Below are 24,115 nucleotides of genomic sequence, written 5' to 3'. Positions count from 1 at the left end.
ATCCATTCTCTCTTTCCTCCCATGTCCTCCTCCAATCTTTGTACATCCAAGATTGTGACAAACATATAAGGCATTCTAAATACAGAACAAAAAATGTGTTTGGTTTATGCTATACAAATATGAAGACGTTAGCTCCAGTAAATGACATTGCAATTATGACATCACAAAAAGAAACAAACACAGCAGAAAAACAGGAGAATATGTAGAGAAAATAATGATTTATCATGCAAGGACATACAGTTAATATATTTAATTATCTTGATACTAACTTCTTTCCTTACCCAAAGTTAGCTGCGTGATGTAAACGATTACTCTTGCTCCTGGCTTTAGCTCAAACTCCACCAGATTCTGGTTCAGAGCGCTGGCAAGTATCTCAGAGATCTGTTGAAGGAGATGAAAGAAGCATCATTTAGTCAAACAATTCTCACACTTTTCAGCTCTTTCAATTCACACACAATGCATAATTAAATAACATTTGCTGTTTCGTCATGACACCCACCACATTGGTTCAGTTGTATCAATTGTCGGACTAGGAGTATAAAATTAATGTCTGCATGTGTGTGTCATTTCAGCCATGACAATGCATTTATCCTATTGTGTGAATTGGCGTGAAGGATTGGAAACAATTTGTCATACATGCCATGACAGAATTACAATGACACTCAAAATGTCATTGTCCAATCTAACTATCCCATACCTGCTCTAGCTCCTCCTCGCTTTTTTTCCGGCCCTCTGATTGGTTCTTGTGTGGTAACAGGAAGAGCTCAGCGGCCGTTGGCACACCTGGAAACACTTCAACCAATAGCTGATCCTCTGGAAAGTCTGACACCTGTTGACAATGGACAATACTGTTGCAATATGTTCATACTTGTATGGTATTCTTAGTCTACAGTTAAAAAAAACTGCCCTTAGATCATATACATATTTAACATATTTTGAAATCAAAGGAGAGGGAGGTGACAATGAAAAAGATTTGGGCTTGACCAAGATGTGTTAATAACCAATGCTACAATATGTCACCAAACCAATAGATGACAAGTCAACATTAATACAAGTTTATTTTTTTGGTAACACTTTATTTGACACCTTGCATCATAACACGTTATGACGCGGTTTTAACCATATGTCATAATAGTTGACATAGCATTGTCACTGTTATGACACGTATATTTAGACAAGTTGTGACATACAGTGCTAGTCAAATGTTTGGACACACCTACTCATTCAAGGGTTTTCCATTGTAGAACAGTGGTGAATACATCAAAGCTATGAAATAACACATATGGAATCATGTAGTAACCAAAAAAAGTGTTAAACAAATCAAAATATATTTACATTTTAGATGCTTCAAAGTAGCCACCATTCGCATTGATGACAGCTTTGCACATTTTTGGTATTTTCTCAACCAGCGTCATGAGGTAGTCACATGGAATGCATTTCAATTAACAGGTGTGCCTTGTTTAAAGTTAATTTGTGGAATTTCTTTCCTTCCTAATGCGTTCGAGTCAATACGTTGTGTTGTGCCAAGGGAGGGGTGGTGTACAGAAGATAGCCCTGTCATCAATGCAAAGGGTGGCTACTTTGAAGCATCTAAAATGTAAATATGTTTTTGATTTGTTTAACACTTTTTTGGTCACTACATGATTCCATATGTGCTATTTCATAGTTTGATGTCTTCACTATTATTCTACAATGTAGAAAATAGTACAAATAAAGAAAACCTGTGTCCAAATGTTTGACTGGTATTGTATATTACAATATTTTATGGCTGATTATGACATCTATGTAAGAGTGTTAAAGAGCACACAAAAAAACTACCACACAAGGCAGACCAATCCATTCTACTTGTAAATAGTATGTTATATAACATTTCTTAAATTGTCCATTTTATTAATTGTGCACACATTGATGCCAAACATGTGCCTAGCCCAATGCTCTGTCACTGATGACTGGGATGAAAACAGGAGAAGGACAAAACACCCTCTTTGGAACTTATGACTGGCGGTAAAAGCCTATCTGGCTTATATTATTACCCTTACAACAACAGAAATGTTCCAGATTTTGGAATCAAACTTAGTTTCTTCACAACATTATATATGTATATGTCGCGGTACCACTAGGGGGAGACATTCAAACTGTTAACTGCAGTGCGAGCCTCATACGTTGGAAGAAGAGAAGCAGGAAGGGAAGCCCAGTGGAAACATGGAGAAAGGAAAAAGGAAGCTTCTTGGCAGGGAAAAAATAAAAACAAATAATACAATATAGAGATACAGTGGGGCAAAAAAGTATTTAGTCAGCCACCAATTGTGCAAGTTCTCCCACTTAAAAAGATTAGAGAGGCCTGCAATTTTCATAATCGGTACACTTCAACTATGACAGACAAAATGAGAAAAAATATCCAGAAAATCACATTGTAGGATTTTTAATGAATTTATTTGCAAATTATGGTGGAAAATAAGTATTTGGTCAATAACAAAAGTTTATCTCAATACTTTGTTATATACCCTTTGTTGGCAATGACAGAAGTCAAACGTTTTCTGTAAGTCTTCACAAGGTTTTCACACACTGTGGCTGGTATTTTGGCCCATTCCTCCATGCAGATCCCCTCTAGAGCAGTGATGTTTTGGGGCTGTTGCTGGGCAACACAGACTTTCCAAAGATTTTCTATGGGGTTGAGATCTGGAGACTGGCTAGGCCACTCCAGGACCTTGAAATGCTTCTTATGAAGCCACTCCTTCATTGCCCGGGCGGTGTGTTTAGGATCATTGTCATGCTGAAAGACTCAGCCACGTTTCATCTTCAATGCCCTTGCTGATGGAAGGTTTTCACTCAAAATCTCACGATACATGGCCTCATTCATTCTTTCCTTTACACGGATCAGTCGTCTTGGTCCCTTTGCAGAAAAACAGCCCCAAAGCATGATGTTTCCACCCCCATGCTTCACAGTAGGTATGGTGTTCTTTGGATGCAACCCAGCATTCTTTGTCCTCCAAACACGACGAGTTGAGTTTTTACCAAAAAGTTATATTTTGGTTTCATCTGACCATATGACATTCTCCCAATCTTCTTCTGGATCATCCAAATGCTCTCTAGCAAACTTCAGACGGGCCTGGACATGTACTGGCTTTAAACATGGGGACAAGTCTGGCACTGCAGGATTTGAGTCCCTGGCGGCGTAGTGTGTTACTGATGGTAGGCTTTGTTACTTTGGTCCCAGCTCTCTGCAGGTAATTCACTAGGTCCCCCTGTGTTCTTCTGGGATTGTTGCTCACCGTTCTTGTGATCATTTTGACCCCACGGGGTGTGATCTTGCATGGAGCCCCAGATCCAGGGAGATTATCAGTGGTCTTGTATGTCTTCCATTTCCTAATAATTGCTCCCACAGTTGATTTCTTCAAACCAAGCTGCTTACCTATTGCAGATTCAGTCTTCCCAGCCTGGTGCAGGTCTACAATTTTGTTTCTGGTGTCCTTTGACAGCTCTTTGGTCTTGGCCATAGTGGAGTTTGGAGTGTGACTGTTTGAGGTTGTGGACAGGTGTCTTTTATACAGAGAACAAGTTCAAACAGGTGCCATTAATACAGGTAACGAGTGGAGGACAGAGGAGCCTCTTAAAGAAGAAGTTACAGGTCCGTGAGAGCCAGAAATCTTGCTTGTTTGTAGGTGACCAAATACTTATTTTCCACCATAATTTGCAAATAAATTCATAAAAATTCCTACAATGTTATTTTCTGGATTTTTTCTTCTCATTTTGTCTGTCATAGTTGAAGTGTGCCTATGATGCAAATTACAGGCCTCTCTCATCTTTTTAAGTGGGAGAACTTGCACAATTGGTTGCTGACTAAATACTTTTTTGCCCCACTGTAAATCCTTTGATGTTGTTGTTGTACTGAATTCTTTACAATCATGTATTTTTTCCTCATATAACTTATGGAAAATACCCATTATACATCCTGTGTTACTCTACTTGGACTAAGAAAATGTACTTTGACACTCAAGAAGCATTATGACCATCATAATGATATAAGCCAGATAGGTCTATCATGTACATGCCCTTATGTCAGTCATCAGTCACAAAGAGGGTGTCTTGGCCTACTTCTGAAATCTGCTCCTGCATTCATCCCAGTCCAGAGCAACAGTGCATTGGGTAGGTACATGTCTGACATCAATGTGTGGGCAATTTTAGAAAATGCAATATAACATAAATATACTGTTTACAAGTAGGCTACGGTGTGATAGAATGGTTTGCTTTGTGTGGTGGGTTTTGACACTCTAATGTAGATGTCATAACCAGCCTTAAAATAACACAATGTCACAACAGTTTAAGACAAGTTGTTTTAGCTTTAATGACAAACAATGACTATGACTGTGACATAACATGATATGACCCTAGGTGTTAAATAAAATGTTGAACTTTTTTCAATCCAAATTCAACCTCCATGTTTTTGCAAAAGTGTATTTCTTTCTTGATGAGAAGAGTATGTCTTGCAAAACAACTGTTTTTCCATGACTTCAAAATAGCTACTACTAAATATTTTTCTTCAAAATGTCCTATATCCACTTTAGATTACCAGCTAGGCACAGGGTTCCAACCAGAAATCAGTGTCCATTTAAAAAGCCACTCGTGTTTTTTATGGGTTATCTATTTGGCTACTGGCGGACAATGGAGTGGCGTAGTCGGCGAGTCACATACACTTGATGCACATCAATTATCAAGCCTTAAAATCACTATTTGAGTAGAAAAGTACTCAAGTAGTGGACAATTATAGAGCAAAGGAATGACATGCAATGAGGGGAAAGAGGTATGGAATGGGAGAGGGAACGGGAGATGGAAGGGGACAGGATACAATAGCACCTGTAAAAATCAATACACTCAGCACAAATGTTCTTTTTGCGATCACTCATTACTCTAAAAAGCCTTCGGGCTCTGTGTGCTTAGGTAGCACTGGCATTTTGTGCCCCCAAAACTCATTTTCTGGAGTGAAAAATCTGATCTGGGTTAAGGGAGGAGAGTGGGTGAGTCAGACTGAGTCAGATGAGAGTGTTTTGGAGGGAACTTTGTCCATGCCCAAATTTGGCTGAAAAACCACCTTTTCAAGACTGTATCTTGTTGCTTTAATATTTTAACAGCAAACACTTTTGGATCGGCTTCCTCACAATCTTACTGTATGCAAAGCTAAATAAATAAGATGAAACAGTGGTTTATTACTAATTACTATTGTAAACACACCAAGACGTGGATTCTGCTTCTCATTCGTCATGAACTTGACAATATTGGGTTATACTATTTTCATAACCGCTACCATAGTGCATTATTTCCAACAATGTTGTTATAAATATGTAATGATGATTCACCTATATCTCTGATTTTATTCTGTGAAGTCAAGTACAGTCGTTACGGGGGGTGCCCTCTCTTAGGGAAAAAAAAAGAGGACGTGTTAAACTCTTTCACCACACTGATAGATGCATTAACAGCTGGTGGTGAAACCAGGGGTGGCTTCCGCGAAACATAGAAAATTATATGAATTTGCCGACAGCCACTGTCTGGAACTTGAGAGTGAGCCTTCGGCATCTTCCATGTTCCGCAGGGGGAGGAAAGAAGAAGCCAGAGAAAGCGGAGATGGAATGATTCTGGAAAATAACTTGAAATAGCCTCTTACTGAACTCCCCATTCAAACCTCTATTAGGCATTGGGTTGGAATCAGCTGAGGAGGAACAGTGCATCCCTGCCTGCCTCTCACTATTGTCAACCGTAGAGCTGTACTGTAGTACGGCAATACTGCAGTTTAATAGACTTTAATTGCAATTTTGCTGAACCTTCTCCTTTTCCTCATTGTGGGGAGTTGTTTACCTTGACACAACAGAATGTTTCATTTTGAGGGTGAACTGAACGTGAACCGCGGAAAATTCTAAAATAAAAATGAAGGTAAAAATTCTAATAACACTTTGTATGACGATTTTTGCACAATATCTAGGCTATGAAACCTATGTCAACGCTAGCAGTACATGGACGAATAGGCCTTAATATGATTTTCTTTTAGAGAAAGGGTGAAAGAGATGAAATGAGGATTAAACGGAATATGGAGGAGCACATGACACATGGACTAGTTAGTGTTCATAAACTCAATAGATACCGTATAATGTATGTTGGTCCTAAAAGGTTGTATAACAAAACCTTCTGTATGAAAAGTGGTGCTGTAACCCCCTATTGCTGTAAATCCCTATTGAGGCTAGCAATTAATAGCCCAAGCTAGATATATAACCTTAATTGAGTGTGCCCCTCTGTTTAACACAAATCAATTTGTTGGTGCTATACTATACTGCCATGAACATAGTATGTGGCTCCCAGAATGCCAGGTGCACTTTATCCCTCACAGAGCTTCACCCTGTCCTCCATCACAGTAGCTCCCTCCACTGGCTCTCAGACTAACTCGCCTGAGGCGCCTCTCATGTCAAATCAACTGTGGGAGTTGGTGAAAACACATAGAGACCACAATTCTCACACTAAAGGCCTAAACCAACACACAAAGTGGAAGAAAAACAAACTTAAATATGACATATCAGTGCTAGCTCTCCTCCACAGATACTACGCACATCCAATGTCACGGTAATGCCTAGATCTCCTTCATTCCAGGCTAATTGCCAAAGAATGCATTTCTTTGCTCCAACTTCTGTTAGTGCTAATATAGCTGCCTCGAGGGAGGAAGAAGAAGCCGAGACTCTCGCACCTGTGTGATAACGAATCATAGGACAGCCCGAGGGTGAATGCCAAAGCGTCTGAGAGGATAGGAAGAAACAAGAGAGAGAGAGAAAAATAGAGATGGAAGAAATTCACACTTACTTGGAGCAGAGCCTTCTTAATGACTCTCCCCACATCCTGTCTCCACTCGGGGACGTCAGGGTTGTACTCGTCCAGATTAGGGGAGAAAGATAAAAGCAGAGATTTGAAGAACTCTGTCAGAGAGAGAGAGAGACCCAGGGGAGAAACAGAAACAGACCGTTAGTTCAACTCCTGATCTCGGTGCATTATTCTCAAGGTATCCTGTCCATTCCCCACTGTCCTTCATTCTGGTTGTGTCCCTCTAACTGTCTTCTGACGGGTGGGAAAGCTGACAGAGATGTTGGTGTGTGTGCGTACAGTATGCATGTGCTCATGGTTTGACAAGAGGAGTTGATTGCTTGCACGAGTGATTTCTTAGACAATTGGGGAAATGTCCCCCTTCGCATATCCTGACATATTCAAATGAAAAGTACCCTCAAACATTGCCTGCTAGATGTGCAAATTGGCATTGCATCAAGCAGAATAATTTGATTAGGGTGATCCGAGAGAGAGAGAGAGAGAGAGACAGAGAGAGAGAGAACTGATCCTTACCTTGGACTGCTATTGTCTTAGTGTCTTGCAGTATGGCGTTGGCTGAAGACACTTGGACCGTAACAGTGTTCATTCCCTCGCTGGTGAAGGTGTACGAGATGCTCCCATCTAAGCTGATCACCGGCTAGAAGAAGAAGGCACAAGGACAAAATGGATGATCACACTTTGATCAGGTAATATAATCCCTTCACCTAAAACATTTACCTAAATCCCCGGAACATGAAACAAACCCATTTCAGATGATAACAACTTCTCCTTGAACTTCTCACTAAGAGTAGTTGGAGCTTCTGACTTGAGTAAAACCCTACAAAAACATCCTCCACATAAGACCTAGAACCAATGCAGCTAAGGTAATAACTCATGACAAACTAATGAGATCAGAGACTGCTATCACTGTCGTCTTCCACAATAGAAGAGGTCAATGTATGTAATACCATAGACATCATGTATAACCCATATATACATCAGTGGAGGCTACTGAAGGGAGGACAGCTCATAATAATGGCTGAAGTGGAATGGAACTGGAATGGAAACCATGTCTTTGAAGTGTTCGATGCTGTTCCATTTATTCTGTTCCAGCCATTACAATAAGCCTGTCCTCTGATTTAGTTACAGTTACACCAGCCACCACTGCAGTACATGTACACTATATGGCATTATAGGGTAAGACCCCTTTTGAATAGTGTCAGTTTACCTCTACTAATGTTGTAGAGCAGGTAACCCACATATACTGAATACCATTCACAACACTGGAGTCCCACAGGGCTCAGGTTATAGGCCCTCTTCCCTGTAGACCAAGTGTTTTAAGTCTAGTTTACCTCAGTGCTGTTCCCCAGCCACCAGAAGTAGGTGAGGGTCCTTGAGTGGATGGGCCAGACCACTGCTGTTAGGTTTACTTCCTTGTTCTTGATGGCCACAAATGGAGCCAGCAACTGGACATGTTCCACAGGACCTGATACAAACACAGAGGATGATTCATATTCAGTATTGGATGATTCAGACTCAGTACTGGATAATACAGAGTCAGTATTGGATAATACAGACTCAGTATTGGATGATTCAGACTCCATATATGATTGTAATTACATGGACATTGCAATTGTATTGTCATATTGTACACAATATGAAAATCACTTGCACATCAAAATATTATTTTTAGATCATTTTTTGTTTAAATATGAAAAGCACTGGCACATCCGAAGATCATTTTTTACAGCTGTGTGGGAAAAAAAGAAATAGAAACCTTCTGAAATAAAGAATTAGAGAAAATAAGATCTCCCACACTGCTCTTTCCAGTATCACTTATCATTATCACTGGGGTAGTGTGTGGGATCTTCTTTTCAATAAGACTACTTTAGCTGAAAAGGGAAGGTGAATGAAATCTTCCTCAACAAATGTCATTAACTATCATAATGTTCCATAGTTTTGATGGAATTTAGTTGAAGAACAAGATTTATTCTCGACTTAAAACACGTTGACGTTATCATGTTTTTGACGTGATACCTTGTGAGTAATAGTGTTATCTGACATGCTGAGACCGTAATGGGAGTTGACGTGGGTGTACGTGGCATTATCGTGATCTAAGTGGTGAAGGTTCCTGTAGGAGAGAGATATAACAAGGTATTTTAACAGTAAAACTCCGGCTGACAGTGGTGTGACTTGGCGTTCTGGTGTGTACTGTACGTCTCCGCCTGGGCTTCTGTTAACACTTATCCTCTTTAACTGAGACTAATCTTTATCCTAGCTTTCAAACGTGTATGCAGTGTATGTATGTGTGTGTGTTAGTGTCTGTGTATGTTTGTGTGTGTGTGTGTGTGTGTGATGTGTGTGACAGAGATAGAAAGTGTGCGTATCTTTGTGTCTCCCCCTTTTAAATTTGTGTCTATGCGGATGTGCGTGTGTGTGTGTGTTGTGTGTGTGTGATGTGAGTAATTTAGTCAGGCTCCCTAAACTGTGTCTAGTGTTAAAAATATTCCAATTTGAAATATGTGGTGGCATTGTGATTGGCACATTGCTAAAAGCATTATCTGCACACTCTCTTCCCTGTAAATTCCCTCAAAATGTGCCAAACAGCCTCCCGAGTGGCGCAATGGTCTAAGGTACTGCATCGCAGTGCTTGATGCGTCACTACAGACCCGGATTCGATCCAGACTTTATCACAGCCGGCCGGGTCAGGGAGACCATGAGGTGCCGCACAATTGGCACAGAGTTGTTCGGGTTAGGGGAAGGTTTGGCTGACAAGGATATCCTTGTCCCATCGGGCTCTAGAGACTCCTTGTGGCAGACCGGGTGTCTGCAATCTGACTGCAATCGACAGGTGTTTTGTTTCCTCCGACACATTGGTGCGGTTGGCTTCCAGGTTAAGTGAGAAGTGTGTCAAGAAGCAGTGCGGCTTGGCAGGGTCATATTTCGAAGAACGCATGGCTCACCACCTTCACCTCTCCCGAGTCCGTATGGGAGTTGCAGCGATGAGACAAGACTGTAACTACCAATTCGATATCATGAAATTGGGGAGAAATAAGGGTAAAAGTACAAAATAAAGTATAATAATTTGTACCAAACCAGGAAAAAACACCAGCAGAATCAATGACATCAATCATATCAAAGTACACTCACTAAAAGTGACGTGGCGACCAGAGACAACATTTAAATGGCACCTTCACTAATTGACGAAAGCCTCACTTTTCAAATTAAGAGACAAGGGGGCAATTCAAACACTGCACCTCAAAGAGCTGGATAATTCTTGAAGCCTTTTAGACATAAGCATGTTATATTTGTCACTATTATTTACTTGACATTTGGCTGGCTTGTTCACTACAAGATGAAAATAGAGAGGACATCAAAGTGCTGTACTATGTTGAAAGCATTCTGGTACTTTGCCTTTAACTGGCTCCATTGTACACTGCTGTATATTTAGTAAGGTGGTAATTTACAGAGAAATATGAGGCAGAGATATTCAATTATGATCCTTGAGAACCACGGCACTGTTGTTTTCTATGCTTTCCCTCCAATCAGGGACTGATTCAGACCAGGGTCACCAGGTGAGCGACCACTTTGGCCAATCAATGGCTGACGTCACAGTAACTGACCAATTATCTACCAGGTACAGTACAAACTAAAACCAGAAGTACTTCATTCCTAGATGGCGGGAATTGAATATTCCTGACAAAATGAATGATGAATGTATAGAGGTGACGTACACGTAACATGAAGGTACAACGTGGTAGTATCAAATCCCAGGGTGTTTTCCGCCAAGGCTGAGACACGGAATATCCCAGCCGTCTTGTAAACATGCCTGATCCCCTCTTCGATCCAGCTCAGGTTGGAGTAGGAGACTGCCGTGCCATCCCCGAAATCCAGTTGGATGTTGGTTCTCATTGAGTCACCCTGGAAAACAAGTAATGTCTCAAGTGAGGACGACAGATGAAGAAAGACAGAAAAAATAAATAATAATAATAATATGAAGATATAGTTCATCATTATAAAAAATATATATGTAACAATTCCATTGTATTTCAGAGCCCAGCTAGATGCTTGTGCTTTTGTTTATTCTAGACATAAATACATGTCATTGTTTTGTGGCGGCAGGTAGCCTAGTTGTTAGAGTGTTGGGCCAGTAACCAAAAGTTTGCTGGATCGAATCCCGAGCTGACAAAGTAAAATTATGTCATTCTGGCCCTGAATAAGGCAGTTAAACCACTGTTCCCTGGTAGGCAGTCATTATAAATAAGAATATTTTCTTTACTGACTTGCCTAGTTAAATAAATGTTTTAAAAAATTGGGTTCAATACAATGCCTCAAATCCACAGTACCATTCAGTAAGCATGCATGGGCCCAGGCAGGACATCGTTGTCTGTTTCTGTCAGAAGTCCAACAGATTGTGCTGTGACACCTCTACATCAGTGTGCATCCTGAGTCTGAAATGAGTCCCTGTGGTGAGTGTGTGTGTGATGGAGAGAGAACCACAGGGAGGTCGAAGCAGTGTAGTAATCAAGAGACAGTAGGGTGGCAGGTACACTAGTCAACAGACTGCTGGACTACATTCGCAGTCAGCACAAGCCCAACATTGGGGTTGCATCATATTCTGCCCCACTGTGAGAGCAGTTTGTTTGCCTGTTACCTAAAATGAGGTGTGTGTGTCTCTCTCTACTTATCCACAATCCGTTTTATTTATTTTCAAGCACAGCAGAGTATGAAAACAGGAGAAGGCTTCTCGGGGTATATTTCACGCCATTGTACACTGAAAATGATAAACTATGGATAAGCCAAATAAAGAAAGGCAGAATAGAATGGAAGAAAAGGGATAACAGTGGCAGATATTGTGTGGAACTGTAGTGGCGCTGATGTCATTCAGGATTCTGTTGGTGTCCTCTGTTCACTTTCTCTGGACACTTCTAGTTCTCTATCGAGGTGTCCTGGGATCGCTAGCAAATCTGCATGAGACTGATGCTGGCCTACTGGCTAAATGTCAAGCTTTGTGTCCGTGGCTCCATGTGTGACTCAGAGGGCCTCCAAATCCAAAATGCATAATAGGGTAAGCGTCATGGTCTGGACAGCAGTGCTGGTTGACAATAATGGGTTTTGTTAGTTCAGGTCCAAACACAGCAGGACTGTGTAAAGGAGTCTTGTTCAGGTGAATGTCAACACACAAATGATGGTATAAACGGTGTGAAGTCAGTGCTGTCATGCTGATGGTGTGTCATACCTAGGTTCAAATAGTTTTTTCTTTCTTTCAAATGCTTTGAGCGTTTGATTGAGCCTGTCTGGAGAGCTAGATGGACGGATTTGTTCCTTTGGGACTATTCCATTGGTTCTGGTTGGTGTACACATCACATGCTATAATGTAGCTAATGTTGGGTAAATCTGGATGGTGTAAACATGACATGCTAGAAGGTAGCTAATGTCGGGTAAATATGTTTGGTGTAAACATGACATGCTAATGTTGAGTAAATCTGGACGGTGTACACATCACATACTATAAGGTAGCTAATGTACAGTAAATCTGGTTGGTGTACACATGACATGCTATAAGGTAACTTTGTGATAATGAAACCTTGACGTGTGACACTACAGATCTCATCCCTCTCTCAAAACATCAAACTTTCTTCCACCTCCCTCCTTAATTTTTATTTTTCTGAAGCGCCATGTTTACTACCCAGCAGTACCACAAATTAAATATTTAGGCCCATTTGCTCTCCCCAAGAAATTCTACCATCTTGGGCTTCATGAAAATATATTAAAGTCTGAATTCAACAGGAGCGAAGGATTTTCCTAATGCATAAGACTCTTCACCTCCATTAGTCTCCTGTGATAGTTGTTTTTAATTATTTTGGGACTGACATTTTTATAAAATACATTTCATAAACTTTTTGACCACATGGCATATGTCTCTCTTATCAGAGGAGGACTCTCTTTGTCACGCCCTGACCTTAGAGAGCCGTTTTATTTCTCTATTTGGTTAGGTCAGGGTGTGATGTGGGGTGGGCATTCTATGTTCTATTTTCTATGTTTTGTATTTCTTTGTTTTGGTCGGGTATGGTTCTCAATCAGGGACTGCTGTCTATCGTTGTCTCTGATTTGGAACCATACTTAGGCAGCTCCTTTTCCCACCTGTCTTTGTGGGTAGTTATCTTTGTTAGGGGCTCTAAAGCCCTGTTAAGCTTTACGGTCGTTTCTTTATTTCTTGTTTTGTTGGCGTCATTATATAAAATAAAAAGATATGTACGCTAACAATGCTGCACCTTGGTAATTTCCTAACGACGGCCGTGACACTCTTAATTAAATAAATCAATTATAATTTCCTCAACTTATCACACTGTAATATGACTGCTGGGCCCGGGAGTAACGTTGTGGGAGAGACACTTACTTCTTAGCTGCAGGGCAGGGGGAAAGCACCGCCGCACCGAGCAGAGCACTACCACACTTATTCCACCTGAATTTAATGTGAGGTGGTTGAACAGTGTCTAGGGAGTGAGGGGAGCGAGGCAAGGCCCTGGCCCTAGAAGGAGGCTACTCTGAGTTTATCACTCTATAAAGTGGTCTCCAGGGGTGCATCTCTCTCTAAGATCTTTAGCTCTTACTCTGTCTCTCAGCTCTGGGCTTGGGGTCTGTAGCTGTGTGTGGGTGATGTTGTGTTGCAAGTTACTATTAAACTTTCAGCAGTTGGTGTGTATGGGATAATATAACAGGGAAATCATTGTAGGCATATGTCTGGAGAAACATCCATGTTGAACATATGGGAAACATCCATATTTCACTCAGTAACAGGCCTAGAGTGAGTGAGTTGTGCACCACATGCTAGGACTACTTTTACAACCATGCATAGCAATACAAAACACAGATTTTTCATTTCATGGCTTAAAGTGAAAATCAATGCAACTCATAAGAGTGATGCATACAAAGGCATCCATTTGGGCTCCTACAGGCCCATAAGAATGAAATACAAAAAGGAGGCCATTTTGGCGGTTGGCCCAGTCCTACCTCATCCAGATGCACCAGGAAGGTGACGTTGGTGTGCAGGTCGGCAGTAAGCTTGCCCTCTCTGGTGGAGAGAGAAAGGCCTTTTGGAGCCCTGTTGGGACACATCTGCTTCCTGGGTGTGTACATGTCCTTGACTCCCTTGATGCAGTTGTTGGACACCACTTTTCGGTACCTTAAGAAGATACCATTTGAATGATTTAGTACATGTTTATTATGGTTTACTGAGGTTATGGCTTCATGACACTACTAGTTAACAAGGCTAAGGTATTGGTCATGTTCATCAATGAGGCTTGACAAGAAATTGCAAAAAAATTATTTTTAACCTCAAAGTGATTGCGGAAGTGACCGAGCTAGTAAACAAGACTTGCTATTCTTTGACTAATCTTTAAAATGCTTAGTGATCCCTAATTAAAAGATTAATTTCACACTGACAAAACTTGAACATGCTTACTAACTCCGAGACAAAACTTGACTTTTAACCTTGGGGAAGCGAATGCATGAATGAAGGATGTACCGTTCTCATCAGACCTTAGCCATCCTGAGACGTCCTAATCTGTGTCCTAGGATTCCTGAAAGTGCTTTGTAGCTCTCAGAAGTGCACCATCTCACGCAGTATAGATCTACTGTCTGGTGAATGACTCAGGTCTAAATAGCCAATATCACTATTCACACCAGGAGCCGTGCCAGAGGGTGTGACACCCTGACAGTGTTTCATTACAGTGGGAAGATGGGAAGATGATAAGCATTGGCCAACCTATACAGAGAGATACTGTAGCCACTGTAAGCTTTAATGTGTTTTTGCACCTCTCTTTTGATATGTGAGACACCTATTCAGGCTTTTTAACATGGACCATATTATGACCATCATAATGTTTTACAAAATGAAATGGAAAACATTAAAGACAAATATTTTACCTTCACTGAGCAGAAATATACAGCAGGGTTTCCTTCACTTAGAATAGACAACATAGAAACGCTACAAAATAGTGTCCTTATGTGCAACTCACCCTGTGCTGTTGAGGTAGTTCTGTCCTTGGCTGCAGCTCCTTGATACAACAGCTGGGTTGAACCAGAACGCTGGTAGACAGTTCCCTTCTCTACGCCGTTCATAGCCATAATCACTATAACAAATCACATACAGAATGTGATCAACATCAACACGGTACCTCTACCTACTGTATATCAATCAAATACATTTATAAAGCCCTTTTTACATCAGCTGATGTCATAATGTGCTGTACAGAAACCCATCCTAAAATCCCAAACAGTAAGCAATGCAGGTGCAGAAGCACGTTGGCTAGGAAAAACTGCCTAGAAAGGCTGAAACCTAGGAAGAAACCTAGAGAGGAACCAGGCTATGAGGGTTGGCCAGTTTTTATTTGTTGGAAAGGGCCCGTAAAGTAAGCATTTCACTGTTAGTCTACACCTGCTGTTTACACAGCAAGTGATAAACACAATTTGATTTGATTTTGATCCAAAGGACATACGGTATTATTGTGTTATGTTACAGCTAATTTTTCCTATCCCCTCAGCACGATACATATAATAGATATTTTTTGCATTGCAACCCATAATTATTATATATTGATTGGGCTGCGGTTGACAAAAGCTCCAGATCAGCAGAGGTAGGAAGACTGAGCCCTGGGGGACTCCATGTCAACACAGCCAGCCAGGTCAGGGTTGGCTGACTCCCAACGGCTGATGTTAGCTACCTCCCAATCACAAAGTGATTTACATCGGGCAAAGCAGGTTAGGCAAGTGCCCATTCTAATAATGACGCTGTCATTGATTTATCAAATAATTACCTAGCCAGAACTAATAGGATGCAACAAAGCCTGAGGTCCGTCTAGGACTCCCTATGACCTGTTTTGGCCTCAATGTGATTAGGAACCTCCCCCACTTTATTGACAGGCTGTCAAGTGAAGTTATGGTGTTATGGTTGGTCGGGATAATAGTCATAAGGGACTAAGTGAGTCCAATGAAGGTACAGTGTCCAGTTAAGGACATTAAAGCACCACTGAATCACAGTCTTGGCAATGCAAAGATCAAATTTCTTTCCAGTAAGTCACAGAAAAGTATGGTGTCCAGTTTGGTACATAATAGTTGTGGAGACTCTCAGCGTATTTTGGTTACACATTAATACTAATCTCTCCTCACTTATTTTTAATATAACATATCAAGTGTTATATCTCTGTATCTACCCTGAACAAAATACAAACACAACACATTAAGTGTAGGTCCAATGTTTCATGAGCTGAAATAAAGGATCCCCAGAAATGTCCCATAGGTACAACAATACTATTTCGCTGTTAGTGAGAATTTCTCCTGCCAAGATAATCCATCCACCTGACAAGTGTGGCATATCAAGAAACTGATTAAACAGCATGATAATTACACAGGTGCACCTTGTGATGTAGACAATAAAAGGACACTCTAAAATGTGCAGTTTTGTCACACAACACAATACCACAGATGTCTCAAGTTTTGAGATGTTGTGCAATTGGCATGCTGACTGCAGGAAAGTCCACCAGATCTTTTGTCAGAGAATTTAATATTTGTTGCTCTAGCATAAGCCACCTCCAACGTAGTTTTCAAGTCAGACCTTGACTTTTGTGTACACTTCAAAGTCAATAAAAAGTGTTTTTGTTGTTCACTCTGAACGTTGACGTTTCTTAAAGAGATTGTTTTTTAATTTTTGCATTTCACTGTCCCTGTCACCAGCTAGAGAGAGAGAGAGAGAGAGAGAGAGAGAGAGAGAGAGAGAGAGAGACGCCACATGGTCAGGACGTTTGTGAACTGTATCATATAATAATTGCATTCCCAAAATAATTAAAAACAACTATCCCTGGAGATGAATGGATTCTAATTAAAACTCATACAGTTTTACCTGACACCACTGGCATTTATATACAAATGTATCTTTGCTTTTCTCTTCCCTGCCTTTAGAAGACAAAAAACAACAGCAACCTACAGTCCTATAAACACCCTTCATCTTCTCTACTTTATTATAAACATAGCAAGACGAGCTCAGCCAGAGAGACAGACGTTAGGAGCAAATTATTCCCCAAAATATCTCATAATTGGAGCACTGACACGGAAAATGAACCAAATTAATGGGATCCTGAAATAGTGTAATAAATCCAAAAATGACTTAAATGGGACAACATACACAAAGCATCATACAACATGTCTCTCTCTTTTATGGACAATGAAACCTCTGTTGATCTACTCATGTGTAGATTTGAGATAAAAGTACATGTTTTCATGTCTTCTATTTTACTGCAATTGTGAGTTATTATACTAGTATACTATAATTACCATTCAAAGTCGTGGGCCCGACAGATACACGACTCAGCAGAGAGGACTTTGGCGTAGTCTTTTCCCAGCATGCAATAGTTTCCTGGTCTGCGTTTCATATAGATCTGTTTCTGGCCCATCACACACGGCTCGCCCTGTGAAACACATACAGGATATTAATCCATATAGTGAACGCACATGGGATTACAGTATGTCATTTTCAAATGTCAAATTCACATAGAACAGCAAGTCAAACCATTATTATGTTAACTTATTGAGCTTATTGGAACTACCCAAACACTGTATCTCCCTTGTAAAAACATTGGTACCTGTAGGAAAATGGGTGAGGGTCATGGGGAGGGTCATTTTTTAATATCAGTCAGGGGGAGGGTTTCTTATGTTTTTTTATTTTGGCCAGGGGAGGGTCAGGTAATTTGTAATTGATTAAATGTCAAATTGCTCAAGTTTTGAGAATTAGTTGCTTATTATACTATCTCGATGTGTGCCCAATGATGACCCTCATCCCTGATTCTCTGCTAGGCACGCAATATCAAGTGCCACTACTGTGGTCTCAATAAAATTATCCACAGACTAGACTATACTATATGCTATAAGCCTAGGCTATATGAAGAGTATGCTAGGAGAAGCACAGGGCAAAGTTATATTTCTTAGAAAATGTACTTCCCTCCTGAGTTTTTGAGCTGCTGGGATGGTGTATAAAAAACTAGGTTAGACTGCATTACACACTGCAATGGGTAGGCGTTCCCAATCATGAGCCCGGGCTAGCCCTGCTCTTGCTGATGTAAACACTTTTGTGCTGCCTAACAAATGACTGTGCTGTGTAAGGTGGCACTTCAGGAGGCGAGTCAAAGACTTATTCCATATTTTTTATTTTATTTGTCCAAAAGAGTATATATATGTGCGTGCAGACTAGGTCTACTGATGCCCTGTTCAGTTTGAGAGGGAGAGAATGAAGATGAAAAGGAAGACCCGAGGTGAACTTGCTACTGATAGATTTGATTTTAATAAAAAAAAACATGTTTTGTTGCCCATAATGAAGCTATTTATCAGAGTTTTTGACCTCACAATTAGCCATATTCAAGTAATTTACGTAACTTACATTACTATGAAGTAGCAGCAGTTTAATTTGACTTTAGGCTTCTAACAACAAGAGGGCTTTGTGTTGGAGTCTATTTCTTCTTGTTCAAGAAATAAGAAGTAGGCCTACCTGTTTGACAGATGAAATTATAGTCTACATTCCATAGACTTTGTCAGCCATTTCCTTCAGTCACCATACACTCCTTAAACATCTCAGTGTCAGTGGAGAGCTTGGTATGTTAAGTTAAATCCAGGGCTCGAATTCAGGGGGTATTTGAGGGTATTGTGGCGTTTGTTAATTAAATAAAAAGTCTAAAAGCATAGGCCTACCCCCTTGTTAGCTTGTTACTGTGGAAATAAAAGTGTATGGACCTGATTATATAAATGATATTGTAAGGACACTTTAATCCACAATTCTTTATGCTAGAAACAAGCTGTAAAATGCTGGGGAAAGAAGAGACTGATGCATATGCGATTTCTTTGGTTTGTCTCTATGACATGTAGAGCCTGCTACCTTCTACAACCGTGGAGACAAAAAAATGTACTTTCTTTGGGAAGTAATGTGTGATTCTGTCTATCAATTGACGTTCTACATTCCAACAGGCTAGCAGCAGTCAGCAGCAAGCCAGGCAGCCTAAGAAGGAACAATAATGTATTATTGTTAAATTATTATTATTTCCAGGCTTTAGCCTGCCATTTAGGGGGTGCTATTAAAATTTTGGGATGAATAACGTCCCCGTTTTAAACAAGATATTTTGTCACGAAAAGATGCTTGACTATGCATATAATTGACAGCTTTGGAAGGAAGACACTCTGACGTTTCCAAAACTGCAAAGACATTGTCTGTGAGTGCCACAGAACTGATGTTACAGACGAAACCCAGATATAACCAGGAAGTGCCACATTTTTTGAAACCGCCTCATGCCAATGACTCCTTATATGGCTGTGAATGAGCTACGAATGAGCTTACGTTTTCCATGTATTCCCCAAGGTGTCTATAGCATTGTCTATAGCATTACGCATTTCCATTGAAGAATAGCCGTAAGGGAGCATATTTAGCAAGTGTACACATGGTGTCTCCCGCAGAAAATCTTGCGTAAAATACTGAGGTAGCCATTTTTCCAATCGCTTCTAATGAGAAACCAACTGCTTCGACGGATATATTATTGAATATATTTGTTAAAAACACCTTGAGGATGGATCCTAAACAACGTTTGCCGTGTTTCTGTCGATATTATGGAGTTCATTTTGAAAAAAGTTTGGCGTTGTAATGGTAGCATTTTCCGGTCGATTTCTCAGCCAAGCATCATGAACAACCGGGAGCTATTCCGCCTACAAAAATAATATTTTTGGAAAAAAGGAACATTTTCTATCTAACTGGGAGTCTCCTGAGTGAAAGCATCCGAAGTTCTTCAAAGGTAAATAATTTAATTTGGTTGCTTTTCTTATTTTTGTGAAAATGTTGCCTGCTGCCAGCAGAGCCTAGCATAGCATTATGCCATGATAAACTTACACAAATGCTTGTCTAGCGTTGGCTGTAACGCATATTTTGAAAATCTGAGATGACAGTGTTGTTAACAAAAGGCTAAGCTTGTGTTTGAATATATTTATTTCATTTGCGATTTTCATGAATAGGAAAAGTTACTGGGGGAATTTATGTCCGCTGCGTTGTGCTAATTCGTTTGAGGCTATGATTACGATCCCGGATCCGGGATTGCTTGTCGCAATAAATTAATTGAGAAACATTTGTGACACGCTACAGGCTGGCAGGTGCACAGCATTTTAACAACACATCAACAACAGCACTTCACCAACATGCCTATATAGTACATTTTGATTTAGGCTGTATAAAATGAAATAAAATAAATTATTTTGATTTAAATAGAAACACGAGTTTGACTAGTCTGTGGTTTGAGGATCATGAGGTGAGCTACAGTATGCATGCCTAGTTTGTTAATTTAGCCCAGCAGATGCTCTTATACTCCCATGCCCTAATCACAGTCTACACAAATATATTTTGCAGCAACAATATCTGTCACTCCCTGATCTGTTTAACCTGTCCTTGTGCTTGTCTACACCCCCTCCAAGTGTCGCCCACCTTCCCCAGTTATCCTCTGCGTATTTATACCTGTGTTTTCTGTCTGTCTATCTGTGCAACCAACATTTTGTCTCAGCTCCTGTTATTCCCTAGTCTCTCTTTTTCTCATCCTCCTGGTTTTTGACCCTTGTCTGTCCTGACCCTGTACCCGCCCGCCTGACCACTGCCTGTCTCTGACCCTGAGCCTGCCTGCCGTCCTGTACCTTGGCCTCTACTCTGGATGATCGACCCCTGCCTGCCTTGACCTGTCGTCTGCCTGCCCCTGTTGTTACAATTAACATTACTACTTCACACAGTCTGCACTTGGGTCTTACCAAGATTCCTGATAATATCATGGAATGAAATAGAAAATGATTGTTTCCCAAAATATATATATATTTTTTTGCTGTGTTAAACAACTAACGGCTTTTTCTCAAATGAATTGATGATCATGTACTTCAGTTGTAACTGGTTCTGTTGTGCTCACTTTTTACAGTTGACAGACAACTTTAGCACTGTTGCAGACATAGACTATCCTCTATTTTTAACAATAGCCTGTAGAGAAATCAAAACATCTCTGGTGCTGCAGCATGCGCTCATTCGCTGTCATGCTCTCTTTTACTATTTAAAAAGACCTTAGTCATCTCCAGTCATGTAAAATTATGTAGAATTGCATGAAATGTGTTAATAAAAAGGCTTTTTTGGGGGAAAGCAAATAAGTTGATAGATTCATTCAGTGCTTTTGTTAATTTAATTGATATATTTCCACCACTACTCTTGTCCGCGGTGGTCTTTGAACCCACAACTTTCTAGCATTTTTGCCTTCTAATAAAACGAAGAACGGTTTCTAAAACTGCAATACTCTGTTCTGTCCTATGAGTGATGGTAAATGGTTGTCATGTTCTCTGCTGTCCACTATGTTTTTATTATTATTTGGGGTATAGGGGAGGGCCACGTTTTTTTATTTTTACCATTAAGGGAGGGTCGGGTAAAAATATATTTTACTGAAGGAAGGGCCATCCATTTTCATTTCAGAGAGGTCCGATTTTCTCCAGGTATCGTCATTATAAATAATGTACAGTCCCTAACTACCATGTACATTCATTGTTATTTGTTAACAAGGTCACATATTGATAAGTTGGAGCGACTTCCTGTTTAAGAGCTCTTACCTTGTTGTGAAGGTGCCACGTCTGATAGTCTCCTTCTGTACATTTCCTGTTGAAGATGGACTTGTAGTCTATCTTGATAAGCTGCCACTCAGACCTATGGCTGAAATGTCCAAAAAACCTTGAGAAACCAAAGGATGGATACATAAGTTAATATAACTCGACAAGGGTTGTCAGCGCTACAAGTTTTCTCCAATTACGTTAAGTCTATGAGTAATTACATTTTCCTAGTTAAATATGTAAATCAAATGGGGAAATCAGTCCTAAGCTAACAAACTGACTACCCTTATGAATCAAATATTTTCTCCCATTTAAACGTCTGTTAATAAAGACGAGACATCAGCATTCGTTGAATTAAAATTCCTCCCCATCCCCTCATATCTTCCCTCCAAGAGGAACAGGGTTCCCAAGAGAACGAGAAGGAGACAAATTCATCTCATCCATCTCATCCCCTTCCCTTTCACCAAAAGGAACAGAGTCCCAAAGCAATGGAAGACAGAAAAATTAAATCCCTCCTTTTCTCCATCTCTCTAAGACTTCCTACGGAGGGCAAAAGAATGCCATCCCCCGACTATAGATCATTCATCACTGCGCGTCTTCCCTCGATTACTCTATTGTCCCGACTCACGTCATGATCTGGTTCTCTGTCCCGGCCTCCACCAGCATCCCGTCCACAAACAGAGGCACCAAGGAGAAGCTGTGTCTGGTCCACTGCCGCCCCTCATCAAAACTGATCCTGTAACAGAGTCACAACACAATAACACATTGAATGAATCCCAAATGGCACCCAGGGCCTATAGGGCTCTGGTCTAAAGTACAGAAGCCTACTAGGAAAAAGGGTGTCATTTGTGATGCAACCATTCACATCTCAGACTGGCAGTAACAACAAGGCCCATATTCGTAATTCTGACTTGGAGTGCTGATCTAGGATCAATTTGACCTTTTAGATCATAAGGAATGAGATTATACAGACCGGTGGGATCTGATCCTGGATCAGCATTGCTACTCTGAATACGAGCCCTGATGCTCTCAATTACAGTGTGTCAACTGGATTCATGGAAGATCATTGGAGTGAGTCGTCTCCACAGACAGTCAGCTGCTGAACCTCAGGTTGTATCTAATTGACTACAGTTAACAAACGTTCTGTTGAATAGAAGAAGAATAAAACAACAGAACTGTGTTCGACTATCAAAGCGTGGAGGCATAACAACTTGAAGAGAAAACAACAACGTCATAGGTCTTGAGTTTACTTACGGTCTAGAGTGAAGTGATGTAGAAGAAAAAAACACAACACACAAAACAAACCAGAATACAACTGTTTCATGTTCTAACGACTACAAAACAGGGGCGGAGAGGTATGGGGAGACAAATAAAAATAAACAAAAAGAGATTGGGCAACTTTCATCCTCCAGGCCTGTTCTCTATTGATTCTGACATCTCATCAACATCACTTCAGATGTGAGAACACTGGAGTACTGTGTGTGACAAGGTTGGGAACAACACTCAACAATGCACAGTCTTGCTCTAGGATGCAAGAAGCAGCAGCCCCCTTGTTGCAGCTTCCATCTAAATCTCCGTCAGTCAGCATGCCTTCATCTGGCTATAAACTCAGACAACAGACAAAGCATTTATAGGCATCTATTAGGAGGATACAAGGGTCAGGAAATGTTACACTAGCTGGGAGGAGAGCGAGAGGAGAGAGAGAGAGAGAGAGAGAGAGAGAGAGAGAGAGAGAGAGAGAGAGAGAGAGAGACGCCACATGGTCAGGACGTTTGTGAACTGTATCATATAAGGATTGGTTTGGTTGGAGGGTTGGTTCCTACAGCGCTTGCCTGGGTTCAAATAGCATTTGCCATCTTTCAAATACTTTAGCTGCCCGTTACCTGGCCTAATGGATCCAATGAAATTGGCCCAAAAGTGCAAACCCCATCCGTCTGCCACTCTAGACAATTAAATGTCTCAATTAAATGCTGAAAGAAAACAATACTATTTGAAACCTGGTTTGATATGAGGGCTTCTACTGTGTTCCTTAAATCATCTAGGAGACACAACCAGGAAGGAAGGAATCCTCCACACCTTGGTGCTAAAAGTACCTTCTAAATGTTTTTCTAAAGTGATATAAGAATAGAGATGTGGTTTCAGTTGTGTTGGTCTTAACTGAGGCAAAACGTGGGTGATCCAATTTACAATAGAATGGTCAGTGTTAAAAGTACTAAAAGGGGGACTTGGTGAAGAAAAACACTTTCCCCCAATTGACAATATATTTGTATCTTTATTGCATATGTTTGTGCTTTGCAAGTTGTTCAAACCTTGAATACTGCCTTTAATCATATATAAAGTAACATTAAAAAAAGTTTTCTTGACATCAATAGAAGTACTAACCAGTTTACAGAGATACAAAGACGGAATTAGATATAAACCTACTGTAAATGCCTAGTGGGGACGGTTGGTTGTTTCACAGCGACAAGGGCCCCTCCTTTATCCAGAAACCAGACGTTGTGTTCCTCCTCGAATATCTGAAACAGGACACACAGCCCATTCAATATAATATATGATTTACATACAGTTACCTTGTACACATCTAGCTGAATACTGAGTCTCAAAACACCTCATGATCAAAAGGTAG

General features: G+C 40.5%; 1 protein-coding gene across 1 annotated transcript in view; it reads right to left on the bottom strand.

Moving 5' to 3' along the window:
• LOC110493539 (VPS10 domain-containing receptor SorCS3) overlaps positions 1 to 24,115 on the bottom strand; it is a 226,719-nt gene that overhangs the window by 7,972 nt on the left and 194,632 nt on the right. The window contains exons 13-24 of the mRNA XM_021567877.3: positions 23,914 to 24,005; positions 22,118 to 22,225; positions 21,493 to 21,610; positions 17,170 to 17,303; positions 14,859 to 14,972; positions 13,852 to 14,023; positions 10,572 to 10,758; positions 8,190 to 8,323; positions 7,372 to 7,495; positions 6,841 to 6,953; positions 698 to 829; positions 282 to 381 (exon numbers count right to left, since the gene is read on the bottom strand). Coding sequence (XP_021423552.3) covers positions 282 to 381; positions 698 to 829; positions 6,841 to 6,953; positions 7,372 to 7,495; positions 8,190 to 8,323; positions 10,572 to 10,758; positions 13,852 to 14,023; positions 14,859 to 14,972; positions 17,170 to 17,303; positions 21,493 to 21,610; positions 22,118 to 22,225; positions 23,914 to 24,005 — 1,528 coding nt within the window. The remainder of the gene's footprint in view (positions 1 to 281; positions 382 to 697; positions 830 to 6,840; positions 6,954 to 7,371; positions 7,496 to 8,189; positions 8,324 to 10,571; positions 10,759 to 13,851; positions 14,024 to 14,858; positions 14,973 to 17,169; positions 17,304 to 21,492; positions 21,611 to 22,117; positions 22,226 to 23,913; positions 24,006 to 24,115) is intronic.

Source organism: Oncorhynchus mykiss, chromosome 17 (genome assembly GCF_057628025.1).
Source record: "Oncorhynchus mykiss isolate SJ-2025 chromosome 17, ASM5762802v1, whole genome shotgun sequence".
NCBI lineage: Eukaryota > Metazoa > Chordata > Actinopteri > Salmoniformes > Salmonidae > Oncorhynchus > Oncorhynchus mykiss.
The sequence above is the reverse complement of the archived record's forward strand: the minus strand, read 5'-3'. Positions and strand labels throughout refer to the sequence as shown.